The 16,431-nt window shown below is 49.9% G+C and overlaps 1 protein-coding gene across 4 annotated transcripts; it reads left to right on the forward strand.

Annotated features, from left to right (window-relative positions):
• The first annotated feature begins 522 nt into the window (after nucleotides 1–522).
• Nucleotides 523–15,563, forward strand: LOC118281552 (glycogen debranching enzyme). 4 transcript variants are annotated; one of them, XM_050701082.1, is made up of 15 exons: nucleotides 523–714; nucleotides 7,642–7,829; nucleotides 8,205–8,299; nucleotides 8,724–8,928; nucleotides 9,001–9,349; nucleotides 9,425–9,756; nucleotides 10,090–10,260; nucleotides 10,898–11,041; nucleotides 11,331–11,399; nucleotides 11,468–11,795; nucleotides 11,900–12,032; nucleotides 12,273–12,948; nucleotides 13,100–14,015; nucleotides 14,111–14,395; nucleotides 14,567–15,563. In XM_050701082.1, exons 2-15 carry the CDS (start codon nucleotides 7,648–7,650, stop codon nucleotides 15,554–15,556), a joined length of 4,875 nt encoding a protein of 1,624 aa, XP_050557039.1. In that variant the 5' UTR covers nucleotides 523–714; nucleotides 7,642–7,647; the 3' UTR covers nucleotides 15,557–15,563. The 4 variants fall into 4 exon arrangements, with proteins under 4 accessions (XP_050557039.1, XP_050557040.1, XP_050557042.1 ...); XM_050701083.1 differs by having other exon boundaries at nucleotides 8,727–8,928; XM_050701085.1 differs by lacking the exon at nucleotides 523–714 and adding an exon at nucleotides 6,882–7,427.
• The last annotated feature ends 868 nt before the right edge of the window (nucleotides 15,564–16,431 follow it).

The raw sequence follows: 16,431 nt of genomic DNA on the forward strand, positions 1-16,431 counted from the left end.
CTAGACATAATACAACACTTGATACATATATGGAAGTTTACCAATGTTTCTTCTGTTAGATTTGCCGCGATGGTTCACAAAATATTATGTTTACAAACTTGTCACAGTCACAGTCTTAATAGTAGGTCGATTTAACAACAACAAAAGAGTCAAATATTTAAAGGTGTGACACTTTTTGTTTCAAAAACCTTTTGTCTTCATATTATTGATTCGTCAATACTCTACGCAGTCTCACGCTAGAATTTCAGAAGTTCTTGAGATATTATTTTATTTTTTGATCCAGTGATTATTTTTACCATAAGGCCTAATTATTTTTACTCGATATGACTTAAAAATCGATCATACACAGCAACTGATCTTATTTACCTCTCACTGAATGACAAGTGTCAGCGTTGACTTCTCAGTTCGTTTTCCTAGTTTTCCTGAATGTTGGTTACAGCCAGTTGGGAATTCCAATTCCATTCAAAAACTTATTTATTCGAAGTTTTACAACACTGGTAATGATAATGAAGGTCACTTTGAGGAGACAACTGTCAAAATAGTTGAAAACAATCGGCTGGTCTTTTGTTTGATAAGGTTATTATCAACGAAATTAGAAGTCTTTGGTACCTACGTTAATTTTTAATGTTCTGAAGTAATTTACTGATGTCTATGTAACATAATTATATACTTACTGTGTAATATCTGAGCTTCAAATAGAAATTATCAGTATAGGTGAGGTTGTTTCTTTTCATTTATGTATATAAGTAGTTAATTTACAATTTGTGTTAGGCTCTGCTGTTGCACGACCCCATTCAAATTTTGTAAGTTATTTCTTATAAAAAAGTGATCATTATAATATCATGGTTCGCAAGTCCACAACCCTCAAACATAGTTTATTTATATAGTTTATTCTCTCAAGAAGTACGGAACAAAACTTTGGCCTCAATTAAATAGTAACCACTACTTACTTGAGGCCAAAATTTGATGGATATTTTTTATGTGTTTGTGTGGTTATAGGCACACGGTATTAAAATGATTAATAAACTGTGTTTAAAACCAACATCTAAAAACAAAAAAATAACTTAAATAAACAGAAAGCAAAAAGGGGATATCCATCAATCACATGAGGTTCAATCAGGGGAGAGGTTTGACAACAAATCACACAAAGGGGTTTGGGTAAAGTTGGCGTCGTTTTGAAGTTGAGCGGCCAGTAATGAAACTTAAATATTATGAAAGAACAGAATACAGCGATCAAAAGCTATTATGACCATATTTCTCTAAACCATATCGGAACTGAGATATTTGGTTTTATATTAGTCATTGAAATCGAAGAAGTTATTAAATGTTATTGCACTCTTTTGGGTGTCTGCCATATTTTTTTAGGAATGCTAAATAAAATAATTCAAATACAGTGACGTAGATGAATCGAACGGACCCCCAATGTCTTTTATCTATGGGCCGATGGTGTGTAGTAACAGTAACAGCTCGTTCCTCACTGTTGTGTGTTACCTTTTACGCTTCTAATCTCTCGTGGACTTGTGGATAATTATAACGACTTAGCATTTCATTAAACATTTCATTGACATTTCATTGACTGACCCAGCATACAAAAAAAAAAAAAAAAATTACGGTGCATTCTGTATCTATTGCCGACGCAGCTTAAATCGTGTTGGCGGCACTCGTCGTAGATCGTATAATTTGACAGGCTGCTGTTCGCATATAATGTCCATTATATGGTACATGGGATGGGGCAGGTATCAAAATAATCTGACTCCGCCGGCACAATTTTTAGATACCATTATTCGACATGACATTGAGAACGAAATGGACGAAGAAAGTTAACATGTAAATGTGTTTTTAAAAATCATGTAATAAATGCAATAAGGTATAATACTGTGTTTTTATTATTTCCTAGGGCCCAATACTAATGTCACATTGACAGACGAGAGGTCGAGAAACAGTAAAGCCAATAACTAATATCAATCAGACTACATTTTTAAATTCTTCAAACTCAAATATCTCAGCTTTGATATAACTTAGGATAAAAATAATTGAACATATATGTGTAATGAACACAGCAGAACAATGTAACATGAAAATTATTGGTGGCCGCTGAAAAAAAAATGACGCCACAAGTCCATACAAAGTTACTCAAACCCCTTTACGAGAGAGGATGGGGTGTTTAATAAAATATCATGTACTGTAAAACGGGGTGAATAGAAACAAATCAGGGGTGAATAGGAACAACATTTTGTTGTGTTTTCACGTAATTTAGAACTGTTTACACCATTTTCATATTTTTTATTAACTCATTATGAAAACCAAAAACATGAAAAAAAAAAAAAAAATCCTAATAAATTATTTTTTTCTATTCACCCCCTGAGTTTCTATTCTCCCCATTTTACCGTTATATTTAGTATTTGGACAAATGCGAGATTTTTAAATGTTTTAGTTCCTAAAAATGATAACTTACTTGTATTTTGTGTTGGGGGGAATAAAATAAAACATTAAAAATCCCTCACATGATTAACCTCTTGTATGCCGTATATTTTCGTAAGTGACCCGGTTTTCTTAACTTATTGTTTTTCTTATCACGAACATATTTCTTGTAAAAAGTCATTTAACATGTATTAACCTTGCTTAAGAAAACCCCTTTTTTAAAGAACATCCAATAGAAAAATAACTGTATAAAAAAGAAAAAAAAGGGAGTTTGTGCCATTTTTGGCCAGATTCGTGTCATTTCTGGCCACGGTCGTGTGCCAGTTCTGGCCATCAAAAAATACAATAAAAGTAATCAAAATTTATTAATTAAATTGAACATTTTACAAACAATGGTTTTTAATTAGTTTGGAAAATATGAAATATTATTACCTCACTTGAATTTAACTTAGAAATAAAGAGATCAACATTTATATGACATTGGTGAAAGCTGCAAAGTAAAATGACCTCCCCTTTGTGTGAAGGCACTTTATTGCATCTCTGAAAATGAAAAATATGTATTTGTTGATATGTAAAGCCAAGGAAAAAAAGCCACGATAAAATAAAGGGAAAGAAGTGGGGTGTCTATGTACACCAGTTTTGGCCAGCCATATGGCCAAAGATGGACCTTCTAGTAACATCACTTCAGAAACATGGCGACAAAATAACTTTAGTTTCACTTAAACAATATATTCTTCATGTAGTATTAACATAAACATCCAAACAATAAGCAAAGATTTCAAAAATAAAAACCAAATCCTCACCGTCTCGCCTTAGCCTTTTTGTTAAGATCTTAACAATTTCACCCTCAACTAAAAAAAATGACTTGTTGCATCGAAGTGAAGTTTGACACATCAAAGCTGCCAATGGTATCAGTGTCTCCAATATTCAATATTTTAAATACTGTACATCACAGAGTAATTTATTTGTCCATGCCTTAGTTATAAATATTTGAAGGCCCAAATGGCCACAAAGGGGTCGATGGCCACAACCGGGTCACTTGCCCTAGATAACAACAATAGAAAATACATTGTGTCTAGCGTGGATCTGCATTCCTCCTCCATCTAGATATAATTATAATCAAAGGTTTGAGCATTAGTCACCATGTTTGCTCAATGCAGGTTGGGGATTTCGAACTTAAAATTATTAATTACTAGATGGCCCGGCAAACTTCGTACCACCTCATACATTTATTTCCACCTTTTAAACCTTCCTGGACTTTCACAAATAATTCAAGACCAAAATTTGTCAAATCGGTCCAGCCGTTCTTGAGTTTTAGCGAGACTAGCATTGTTTTTATTTATTTTAACACATGATGATTCAATTATAATCGACGAACGAAATTACCAATATATATAAATATATTTTTACCTCTATAACGAAATTACCTCACTCAGACACTTACCCTAGTTTTAAATATTCTGCTATGTCGTGCGTGAGTTAACACAAAACAAATGATCATCGCATCACGCTGGAAAAAGCCTTTTTTCCAGAAAAAGCTAGAATTTTAGGTTTTAAGATACATACAGTAGATCTTTTTTCTTTCTGTTTAAATCCCTGACCTCCAAGATGTTTGTAACTTCTCTATTGTTGTGGGTGTCGCTTACCATCAGGTAAAGCGTCTGCTTGTTCGGTTGCCGCCTTATCCTATAAAAATAAAAAATCCCCTGCTGATGTGCGTGTAGCACGCTTGACGAGCCGGTCGGTGCAAATTGTCACAGTAATACAGTTTTATTACTCAATTCGATTGTATTTCTCTAGGAGCGTTACTATTTTAATGGGAATTTAGATTAGTAGGTACTTACATACTTGACTCTACCATAGCTCGTTGTTCATTACCTATATCGCCAAGTCAATGTTATTAACAGCATGTGAATTGATAGTTAAAATGTTTTGTTGTTTGTCAAGACTAACTTTTCATCAGAGAGAGGTAAATATCTATACGTAGATTGATTTTTTAATTTCTGACATCAAAACATTGCGTAGGAACTAAAGTACCTACCTCGGTGCTTATCGGTTTCAAGAAAAAACAAGCTTTATAGGAGGTAGGTACATTATGTATTTGCAATTGTTTACAATATCCCTACAACTACAACATACGTAAAACTCAGACTTCACACTACAATTATGTAAAGCGGGTACGATTTTACGTATCTGCAGCCAAGGCTCGGATACCGGTTAAATTTCCAAACCGCTATTATGTATTTGTACGCAAAACCTTTACATTGGGTTTCGTTCGCAAAACCGGTTTTTTTAAACCGGTATTTGGAACAGTATTTTCATAAAGGTTTTTTCGGATTAAACGGTTTAGAGCAATAAAAACCGGTTAATACGACGCACATCAAAGAAACGCCGCGCGCTGGTCAGTTTATATTCAATAATAATATTTCAACGCGTGTACCGACATGCCCCTCGTCGAATAAACCGGTTAATTTGGGTTAAAATAAAGTTCTTTAATGTTCACGTTTTTAAGAAAAGTTCGGAGGAAAACCGATATAAACCGGTATTAACCGATATTTTTTAAACCGGTTCCGAGCCTTGTCTGCAGCAGCACCCGATTTAGGTACGTTCACTGTATACTCTAATAAACATATAACCTATTGTACCAATTATATATTTTGTCCAGAGAATAAGTTAGGGCTGACGGCTTCGGGCGGCATTATGTAGGTAATCCGAAAGGCAAGCATCAAAATAATGATAGCAAGGTTTAGAAACCGTGCTATCAGTGCCTCACACAGCATAAGGTAGACCTTATGTTGGGTAAGGCTATTGAACTGGCAACCATTTCTGAGTGGTTAGCTGCATACATAGGTATTTGTTTCTTCATAGATGTATGTGTCAGCGTTCCATTCAGGATCTTACCAACCGGGGGTACCTGCCTACCTGCCTGGGTGCCCCCTAGGTTACTTAGTTGTACTTATGGTTGCCATCTGCTTTTGCCGGACATGTCCAGCTTTTTAGGATCTTGCCCGGCCAAAATTTAAAGTGTCGTGCCTGTGCGACTTTTGTCTGACTGAGTACAATAACAAAATATTTTACAGTCTAGTTATTTTTATTATATGGTTACATAATTTGTTATCTTCAGATGTAAATGTGAAAACTCTCAGAATAATTCCAGAAACTAACATAATAAGAACATAATTAATTAATATGAATCCCATAAAATAAACTAAGTATTTTTTTTATTCTATCTTGTCGATGTATATACATATATGTATATGCACAGAATAGAGAAGAGAGTATATGTATACGCCAATAATAGATATACATATATGGCAAGTCCGATACGGATACAAATCCAGACTACCTGACTGTTACTGAGTAGTTCCTGATGGAAAAACCTAATAACACTTTGGCCGACTCGGAAATCAAACCCTGGACTTCTTGCTCAGCAGTCAAGCTAGCGATCACTAGACCAACGAGGCAGTGTACCTAAATATGGCGTATTATTAGTCTTAAATAATAAAAATATCAAGACCCTTTAAGCAGCCTATAGTCAGTGTTAGCAGCTCTAAATTTTTTAAATTTGCTGCCTTTTTTTGGTCAGCTTTCTTTGGCCAGACTCTATCTTAATATTTTAACCATTTAGTGCCTACTTCAGTAGCCATTCTATGCGCTCTTCCTGAGTAAGTTGTATGGAAGCTTATAGTGTAATGTTATGAACTTGATCAGATACCCCAACCTTCCGACTCTGACATATCCCACCTAGGGAACAAACATTCCAGCAGAATAGCAAAAATGTAACGATCTGATCTAGATCGTTTATTCGTCTCTCGGCAGGCACAAACACAAGTTCCAAGTTACCGTTGAAGAAAATGTTGGCTCACCTCTCACAATAATCGCCTCTAAAAGCTACTGTGTAACGAAACTGCACTGGCACTGCGTTAATCGCTCCTTAGGCCGCATATAGATCTGACTCCTTCGAACACTGCTCGGTACACAAACACTTTTTGCATTGGGGGGACGGGATTGAACGGGATGCCGCCATTACCATTGCTTAAATTCTTAGATCAATATGGGAGCAATCAAATCGAAGCATGCTTTTCGATTACCTTGCGTTAGTTTTAGACCTGTGCCAGGTCTTTTTGGAGTGAAATTAGCTTGTTTAAGTTTCCCGCGAATTATTCGCTGGTACCTATTCAACGACAATTTCCCGGCCAATGTTGGTTATTAAGTTCAGTATCTGAGAAAAAAGTTTCTATACATGTCTAACACTTGTCCGATCCGATTTGTTTTTATTTTTAGTCTTATAGAAATGTGTAACTTATGACTAATTCGCACAACAATACAATTGTTAATAAATTGAGGAAGAGGGAGGTTCATCCCATCACAAGTACCTAGGTATCTTCGGATTACTTTCTGGGAAGCCCCGGCAACTATAATTTGTATGGAAATTGTGATAATAAACATTTTTTTTATTTTATTTTACTTGTTCTCTCCTTGGCGTTCCGAAGAAAGAACACTTTTTTAACGAAATTATAGATACCCATATAGTAAAATACGCTAGATTACAAAAAATTATGTCAGGCCTAATGCAAAAATGCAACGCTACGTCAGGCTTTTAGGTCCAAATTTCCGGATTTTTACTGCGCCAGGTTCGGCTTTTGTAAATTTGTAGGTGAAAACCTTAGTAGTACCTATTTACCTATTCGAGTAGGTGCATGTAGTGTGTAGCTGTAGGGTCAGTTACTAGGCTATTGTGTGAATTCTAGTCCAGGAAAAACAAAGGAATGAAACCAAATACGTAGCAATGTAAGCGAGGTTCCGTGCGATGCATGTGAGCAGGCGCGTCACGCTGGCCGCTCCTCGCGTTTATATAAGCGCAGCCGAAACAGTGCCGCTGTTCAAACCGAATGTGCTGTTTCATGGGTACTCATACACGGTGACTACTCGATATGCTTCATATGGTGACCCGCGAGAAGAGTGACTACGGCAGGAAAGTGCAGGAAAAAGCGGTTATTGAAAAGGTCATACTTCACGCTGATTTTATTCATTTATATTTATTGCGAAGAGATGGGCGGTACCGCGACGTTCTTCGAATTACTTGTGGCAAAAATCATCGAATACCTTTACTTAAATGCGGTACAAAGATATATTATGTCTAAACTTTAGGCTAAAGTTTAGCAGTAGCCAGCTGCGCTAATTACCGACTTGGCTAAACGCATATCGCTCGTGGTGCAGAGACAGATGGCGATCGAGCGCTGCGCAGCCGCGGCGGCGGCGGCCAGCGAGCGGCCCGCCAGCCCAGTGGGCGGCGCAGGCTCCGCGGGGCCGGCCGCGCCGGGGCCCGCTGCGCCGGGGCCCGCCGCGCCACAAACGCGGCTGCTCACCCTGGAGCACGGCGAGCACAACGACTCCACGCTGTACCGGTAACACTGCCTGTTCTACTGGGCCTCTTTCACCAAATTAAAGGTACAATGTAAGGGTTTGGCCGCACTACGGTTGAACCGGGTTTTAACCTCGTGAGTTTGGGAAACCAAAAGAGAATCAGCAAGCAGATGCATTTGCGGTTTTCTGGAGACTGGTTTTAAAAATGACCGTAAATTTAAGTTCACAAAGAACTTAATACGTTTGGTACGGTTAGGTTGAAAATATCGTGGGCTGGGAAAATACCATAGTGCGGCTTTAGCATAGTAAGGACCAACTTTTTACCATGTGTTATGACTTAGGTACGTCCGATTTAATGAGGGTTGAACTTGTTCGACAATCGCACTTATTCAATAATTGACGTAATTTTCTTTCAGGTTTGAAAAAGGCTGCTATTTACAATTTTGCCCTGGGCCCTCTTTACTTGGGCGAAAAGTTTTTCTCTATACCAATTATGTGATGTCTGATAATCGTAAGTAACAATATTTATTTCCTTAGTTACTCATAAAAATCGGCAATAGGTACCTTTATGTACGTAGGTGAATATGACTCTTGTTTAAGTACTTTTCATGTCGTCTTCTTATAGGACTTATGGGAGTGTGATTGAATATGAACAAAACGCTATTTACAATCAAATGCTGTCTTGTAGGTAACACGTGGGGGCACATTGGTAATAGATATTGAATCTCATTTTATGAATTTTCATATTTTTGCAGATTCTACGATGTAGAGTTAGCTTACTGACCTGACCGTATCTGACGGACAAAATAGATTTTTTATTTTTATGTCGTGTCGTCAACTACGATGGAGTTTCTTGCTCGTTCTTCTCCATTTATAATGAATTAAATACTTTGACTTTGATAATATTCTTGCCTACATGATGTCATACATACTAGCAGAAGACGATAAAAACAACGAGCAAGCGGAGTTCATCCGCAACCAGTACTACGGACTGGAGTGGTACCGCGAGGCCGAGGACGAGGCCGAGCCCGAGCCCGCGCCGCTCGGCACCGGCCTGCTGCTCACCGACACCGACTTCTACTGCCAGCTGCGGCTCGCGCGCGCCGGCTCCTTCCACTACTACTTCGTCTACGACAACGCGTGAGTCCCGCCCTCGTGCTAGTCTGTAGGCAGTCGGCTACTCGCTCGCATGCTCACCGCGGCCTCTTGCAGGGAGTCGGCGGTGGGCCCGCAAGGCTCGGGCTGGTTCCACGTGGCGCCGACGCTGCGCGTGGGCCCCGGCGGCCGCGACGAGATCCCGCTGGACGGCGTCATGTGTCACACAGTGCTGGCCAAGTGCCTCGGGCCGCTGCCGCGCTGGGAGGCCGCGCTGCGCGTGTCGCGCGAGGCCGGCTACAACATGCTGCACTTCACGCCCGTGCAGGAGCTGGGCGCGTCCCGCTCCAGCTACAGCATCGCCAACCAGCTGCGCCTCAACCCGCAGTTCGGCGCCGACGCGGGCCGCGAGCCCACCTTCGCCGATGTCGAGAACGTCGTCTCGAAGATGCGGACCGAGTGGAAGGTGAGTCTCGACCCGGCGACCTCGCCTTCCGCTCGGCGAGCGCTGCGCGACGACTGACGAGCGATGCGTGCGCAGATGCTGTCCATCTGCGACATCGTGCTGAACCACACGGCCAACGAGACGCCGTGGCTGAGCGAGCACCCCGAGGCCACGTACAACTGCGCCAACTGCCCGCACCTGCGGCCGGCGGCGCTGCTGGACGCGCTGCTGGCGCGGCTCACGGCCGACGTGGCGCGCGGCGACCACGAGCCGCGCGGCGTGCCCCGCGCCGTGACGTCAGAGGCCCACCTGGACGCGCTGCGCGCGCTGCTGCAGACGCAAGTGTTGCCGGAGGCGCGCCTGCACGAGATGTACATGTGCAACGCGCCCGACCTCGTGCAGGAGTTCTACTTCATGGCACGCAACAAGTGAGGCAAATCACATACATAATATGGGGTTTAATGCTTTTACACACGAATAAACCGGGTAGGTATAATAATATACGGTGGGTGGTCATACAAATTTGACATGGCGCAATGTATTAATGCAAATATAAATTCATTTCACAATAAATATAACTTAAGTACTGAACCGATTCTGATGACATTAGTTACCGCCGTAAAGCATGGAGGTATGCTTTTAAAAGACTATTTCAAAAACCCAAATTCTGCAAGAAGTCATTATTGTACGCGTGCGACGATTCTACGAGTCAGTTGTATAGAATGTATGTCTAGGTTGTTATTCTCGCGCGTCGGTTGCAGAGTGCCGGCCCCGGCAGCGGTGGGCGCGGGCCCCGTCCCTGGCGGCCCGGGCGCCGGGTCGGGCCCCGGCGCGGGCCCCGGCGAGCTGCGCCTGGTGGCGGACCCGCAGTACCGGCGCCTGCGCGCCACGGTGGACATGGACCGCGCGCTGCAGCTCTACAACGTCTACAGGTGAGCACCACTACCGCTGGACTCATTCTGCTGTCGGCGTCTCAATGTAAGAGGAGAGGAAATTACGTCATTAAAACTAGTGTTGACACTTCTTGATTAATAAATACGCCTTTTCTCTCTCTTTTAGACACACCAGTCTATTACATTTGTCACTTTTAAATACACGAATCAATTACACTCCTCACTTTCAACTACACACAACACTTTTGGCTATTAGATAATCATTACAATTCCAAACAGATAATAGACAAACTATGTATTACAAACTATGTATTATTATATTACATTACATAAAGCCACTTATAAACGAAACACTATAATATTCAGGGAGGACTGTGTAGCTCATGCACCGATATACGAATACCCCCCTTTTGCCGACGAATGATATTTTATTGACTCATTTTGCCACCTGTGATTGAGTAAACGTGATCGGGTAGGGGTAGGGTGAACTAGTAACCACGAATAATCGTTTTTCGAGTAGAATGAATGACTGACTGAGTAAGTGGTGAATAAGCGAACGAGTGTACGTGAACGGATAGTAACAAAGTGCGCTTGCGTGCACGAATGAACATGAACCATATTTAATAAATTCGCCGATATAAATACTTGCTAAAATCTTTTTGTTGATAATTATCAGAGCAGAATGTTACGATGAAGAATCGCGGCTCAAGAAATGCTGCGAAGAATTCAAGCGCAAGTTGGAGCAGTTGAACGAGGCCGCGGCCGACACGCTGCGGGAACATCTGCGGGCCGCCGTCGACAACGTCATCGCCGGCGTCAGGTACAGTACCGTACCTTACCGGGGGTGGCATTGGTCACATGTTGGGAACATTAACTTACATTTTCATACTTTTCATTATTAAGTATTGTCACATTATTATTTTTTTTACCTTGACTTTACTTTTTCTTAGGGGCGGTGTAAGCGCAGGTAAAAGTTTGGCCTCCTTTAGTAATCTATTTAAGTGGTAGCTTCTGTCCGCGGTTTTATCCATAGCATATGTGTTATTACAACCTTTACAGCCGTTTTGACTTCATTTAAAAAAAAAACTCACGCGGACATATCATTCCAGATATTATCGATTACAATCCGACGGACCGAAGATCGAAGAGGTCAGCGCCAAACATCCACTAGTACCCAGGTGAGAACGAGAGACGGCCGGGAAGGATCGGCTCGAACAGTAGAGAGTGACGTCACACGCGTCCGCAGGTACTTCACGTGGGCCTGCAGCGTGGAGAGCAGCTCGCTGGGCGAGGTGGAGGCGGCGCTGTACTCCGACGCGGGCCGACACTGCATGGCGCACAACGGGTGGGTCATGGACGCCGACCCGCTGCAGGACTTCGCCGCCCGCGCCGCCGCCGCGCGCGTCTACCTGCGCCGCGAGCTCATCGCCTGGGGCGACTCCGTCAAGCTGCGCTACGGGGACAAGCCCGAGGACAGCCCCTTCCTGTGGGCGCACATGCGCGAGTACGTGGAGCTCACGGCCGAGGTCTTCGACGGCCTGCGCCTCGACAACTGCCACTCCACGCCGCTGCACGTGCGTATGGTCGGCCCGCTGCCCGCCAGTCCGGCCGGGCCCCGCCGTCAGGCCGGGCCCCGCCCGTCCGGCCGGGCCCCGCGCTCACTGTGCGCTCTGTGCAGGTGGCGGAGTACATGTTGGACTGCGCGCGCAACGTGAAGCCGGACCTGTACGTGGTGGCCGAGCTGTTCACTAACTCCGACCACGTCGACAACATCTTCGTCAACCGACTGGGTATCACCTCGCTCATCCGTGGTACGTTATTGTGGTATTAAACTATTACTACGCTTAAAGTACTGAACTGATTTTGATGAAATTTGGTATACTGACGATTATGAGCTAACTTGGGTGATAAGATAATTTTTATCCCACGAGAAGGTGTGATGCTAAGACATATATAAAAAGGATAATAATTATATTATGTATAATATGATATCAATGTAGAGCGAACCCCTCGTTAGAGTAGAGTAGAGCTAAGTGCGCTTTTCGGTGCAGAGGCGCTGAGTGCGTGGGATGCGCACGAGCAGGGCCGGCTTCTGCATCGGTTCGGCGCCCGGCCCGTGGGCGCCTTCCTGCGGGGCCCCCGGCGCGCCGCCGCGCCCCGCGTGGCCCACGCCATGCTGCTGGACCAGACGCACGACAACCCGTCCCCGCTGCAGAAGCGCACCGTGTTCGACGTGCTGCCCACCGCCGCGCTCGTGGCGGCCGCGGCCTGCGCCGGCGGCTCCACGCGCGGCCTGGACGAGCTCGTGCCGCACGCCGTGCACGTGGTGGACGAGGCGCGCCTGTACGCCGAGTGGGGTGAGCCCGAGCCCGAGCGGCCGCGCGCGGGGCCCGACACCGGGCTGCTGGCTCCACGCGCGGGGCCCGACACGGGGCTGCTGGCTCCACGCGCGGGGCCCGACACCGGCCTGCTGGCCGCGCGCCGCGCCCTCAACGAGCTGCACGTGTGGCTGGCGCGCGCCGGCTACTGCGAGGTGTTCGTGGACCAGATGGACGCCGACGTGGTGGCCGTGACGCGCCACGACCCCGTGTCGCGGCGCTCCGTCGTGCTGGTGGCCTTCACGTGCTTCGGTCCGCCGGCCGGGCCGCGCGCGCCGCGCCCGCTGCGCTTCGAGGGCGACCTGGAGGAGATCGTGCTCGAGGCCTGTCTGCGTCATGTCGATCACAAGTACTATTTTTTCTATTTCTATATCTACAATATTTAATTAAAAAGTATACAATAAATCGTTTATACGATAGATTTGACAGTAATAAGTTATTGGAAAATCAGTCGTTCAGTTTTCGGATGCCTTATATTAATGAAGCGTGTTTGCGTACAGGTCGGACGGCGACCCGCTGCGGCTGCCGGGCGCCTTCACCCCGCACCCGCGCGTCATCTCGGGGCTCACGGAGTACGAGTGCAGCGTGCGGCGCGGCGTGCCGCTGGCGCAGTCCGGCGTGTTCCAGGCCGCGCGCAACGACGGCCCCCACACGGAGCTGGCCTTCCGCGCCTTGTTGCCCGGCACCGTCGTGGCCGTGCGCGTGGCCCCGCGCGCCCCGCAGCGCGCCGCGCTGGCCGCGCTGCAGCGCTCGCTTGCGTCGCCCGCCGCGCTGGGGCTGGCGCCGGCGCTGGCCGAGCTGGAGCTGGTGGACTTCAACGTGCTGCTGTACCGCTGCGACGCCGAGGAGCGCGAGGCGGGCGGCGGCGGCGTGTACGACGTGCCGGGCCACGGGCCGCTGGTGTACGCCGGCCTGCAGGGCGCCGCGGCGCTGCTGGCGCAGGTGGCGCCGGCCGACGACCTGGGCCACCCGCTGTGCGACAACCTGCGCGCCGGCGACTGGCTGGCCGAGTACTGCTGGCGCCGCCTGGAGCGCGCGCCGCGCCTGCAGGCCGTGGCGGCCCGCTACCGCGCGCTGCTGCAGCCGCTGGCGGCGCTGCCCCGCTTCCTGCAGCCCGCCTACTTCGAGGCGCTGGTGTCGGCGCTGTACCGCGAGGTGTCGCGCGCGGCGCTGGCCCGGCTGAGCGCGCCGCGCGGCGCCTTCAGCCGGGCGCTGGCGCTGACGAGCGTGCAGCTGGTGGGCGCGGTGCCGTCGGCGCCGCTGCCGCCGTGCTCGCCGGCGCTGGCGCCCCCGCGCGGGGCGCTGGCGTCCATGTCGGCCGGCCTGCCGCACTTCGCGGTGGGCTACATGCGCTGCTGGGGCCGCGACACCTTCGTGTCGCTGCGCGGCCTGCTCCTGCTCACGGGCCGCTACCAGGCGAGTTTCTCCATTGAATGTAGCATTCGTCGTATTGACTTCATTGCCCAAATAATCATGTGAGAGAGCAGCGAAGTAACGGGCATGTGTACCAGGACGCGCGCATGCACATCCTGGGGTTCGCGGCGTGCCTGCGCCACGGGCTGGTGCCCAACCTGCTGGACGGCGGGGCCCGCGCGCGGTACAACTGCCGCGACGCCGTGTGGTGGTGGCTGCACAGTATCGTGCAGTACTGCAGCACGGCCCCGGCGGGCGCGGCGCTGCTGTCGGAGCCGGTGTCCCGCCTGTACCCGGCGGACGACGCGGACCCCGCGCCGCCGGGCGCCGCCGACCAGCCGCTGCATGACGTCATGCAGGAGGCGCTCGACGTGCACTTCCAGGTGACCATCTACTCGTTATGTCCTCGGTACTCTCTCTTACAAACCCCTCGACAGACTTGAACGTACACATGCGAGGGAAATTTTTATCGTGTACATCGATGCATTTTCCTGTAGATTATTCGTGTGTAGGGCAATATATTGCACCTGTTTAATGACTTGCATCGTTCACAGGGGCTCGTTTACCGAGAGAGGAACGCCGGTCGCAACATCGACGCTCACATGTCAGACAAAGGCTTCAACGTGCAGATCGGGATCGATCCAGAGACCGGGTTCCCGTTCGGAGGCAACGACGCTAACTGCGGGACCTGGATGGACAAGATGGGGTCGTCCGAGGCGGCCGGCAACCGGGGCAAGCCGGCCACGCCGCGCGACGGCAGCGCCGTGGAACTGGTCGGGCTCGCATACAGCGTGCTGGCCTGGCTCGCCGCCCAGCACCGCGCGGCGCGGTACCCATACCCCGGCGTCGTCCGCAGGCATCGCGACGGCAGCCTCACGTCCTGGACCTGGGCGCAGTGGGCCGAGCGCATCAAGCACAACTTCGAGCGCCACTTCTGGGTCCCCGTCGCGCCCTCCGCCGCCGACGCGCGCCCCGACCTCGTGCACCGCCGCGGCATCTACAAGGACACGCACGGCGCCTCGCGGCCCTGGGCCGACTACCAACTGCGGTGCAACTTCCCCATCGCCATGGCCGTCGCGCCCGAACTCTTCGATCCCAAGCACGCCTGGCTGGCGCTCGACAACGTGGAGAAACTGTTGCTAGGACCGCTCGGAGTCAAGACGTTGGATCCCGCCGACTGGGCGTACCGCGGAGATTACGACAACTCCAACAACGGGGACGACCCTAGCGTCGCGCACGGATTCAACTACCACCAGGGGCCCGAGTGGGTGTGGCCTCTCGGCTTCTACCTGCGCGCGCGCCTCGCCTTCGCCCAGCAGGCCGGCCGCCACGCCCGCACCCTGGCCTCCGCCTACGCCGCGCTGGCGCCCCTCCTGGCCGAGCTGCGCACGTCGCCCTGGCGCGGCCTGCCCGAGCTCACCAACGCGGGCGGCGCCTACTGCAGCGACTCCTGCCGCACGCAGGCCTGGAGCTCCGCCACCGTGCTCGAGGCGCTGCACGACCTGCAGCTGGCGGCCCGCGCGCGCCCGCTGGCCGCCGACTGACGCGCGCGCCGCCTGCGGCCCGCGCCCGCGCTCTACGCCACGCCCTACGAGCCCGCGCGCCGCCGCCCGCTGGCCGCGCTGCGCCGCCTGCTGCGCCGCGGCCGGCCCGCGCGCTCCTTCTACAACCTGCTGCAGCCGCGCCGCGCGCCGCTCGCCACCGTCGTGTACAGCGACCGCTACTTCCGCTACGGCCTGCCGCTGCTGGCGCGGCCCGCGCCCGCGCGCCAGCTCGTGGCCGACCTGCTGGGCGCCGGCGCCACGGCCGAGCGCGCCCGCCCGCGCCGCGCGCACGTCATGCCGCTGCGCAGCGCCGCGCCGCGCCCCGCGCCCCGCGCCTTGCTGCAGGCGCCGCCGCGCCCGGCCGCGGGCCGCGCGCCGCCCGCCGCGCCTGCGGAGCGCCTGTTGCGGCTGTGCGACACGGCGCGGTTCGAGGAGGACGCGCTGGACGCGGCGCGGGCGGGGCCGGGCGCACTGCGGCGCCGCGCGCTGGACTACCGGCAGGGCGCGGGCGGCGTGTGGCCGCGGGTGGGCGCGGGGCGCGGGGCCCGGCCGGCCGCGCCGCTGCCGGCGCCGGAGCCGGAGCGCTCGACGCGGCCGCAGTTCGCGCTGGACGAGGCGGAGGAGGCGGGGCCGGAGACGGAGCGGTCGCGCGCGTACTCGCTGTACGAGCGACTGTCGAAGGCGTCGGCGCGACTGAGCGCGAACCTGGCGCCGGCGGCGACGGAGGGCGACAAGACTCACTCCATGGCTCTGGCGCGCAAAGTGCTGAACACAGAGCGTTACAACAACGGCGCGCGCGCACTGCGGCGTGGCTCGGGTGGCGGGGCCTGGGCCGGGGGCGGGGCCTGGCTCGGGGCCGGGGACGGCGCGCGCGG

This window comes from Spodoptera frugiperda, chromosome 20 (genome assembly GCF_023101765.2).
Source record: "Spodoptera frugiperda isolate SF20-4 chromosome 20, AGI-APGP_CSIRO_Sfru_2.0, whole genome shotgun sequence".
NCBI lineage: Eukaryota > Metazoa > Arthropoda > Insecta > Lepidoptera > Noctuidae > Spodoptera > Spodoptera frugiperda.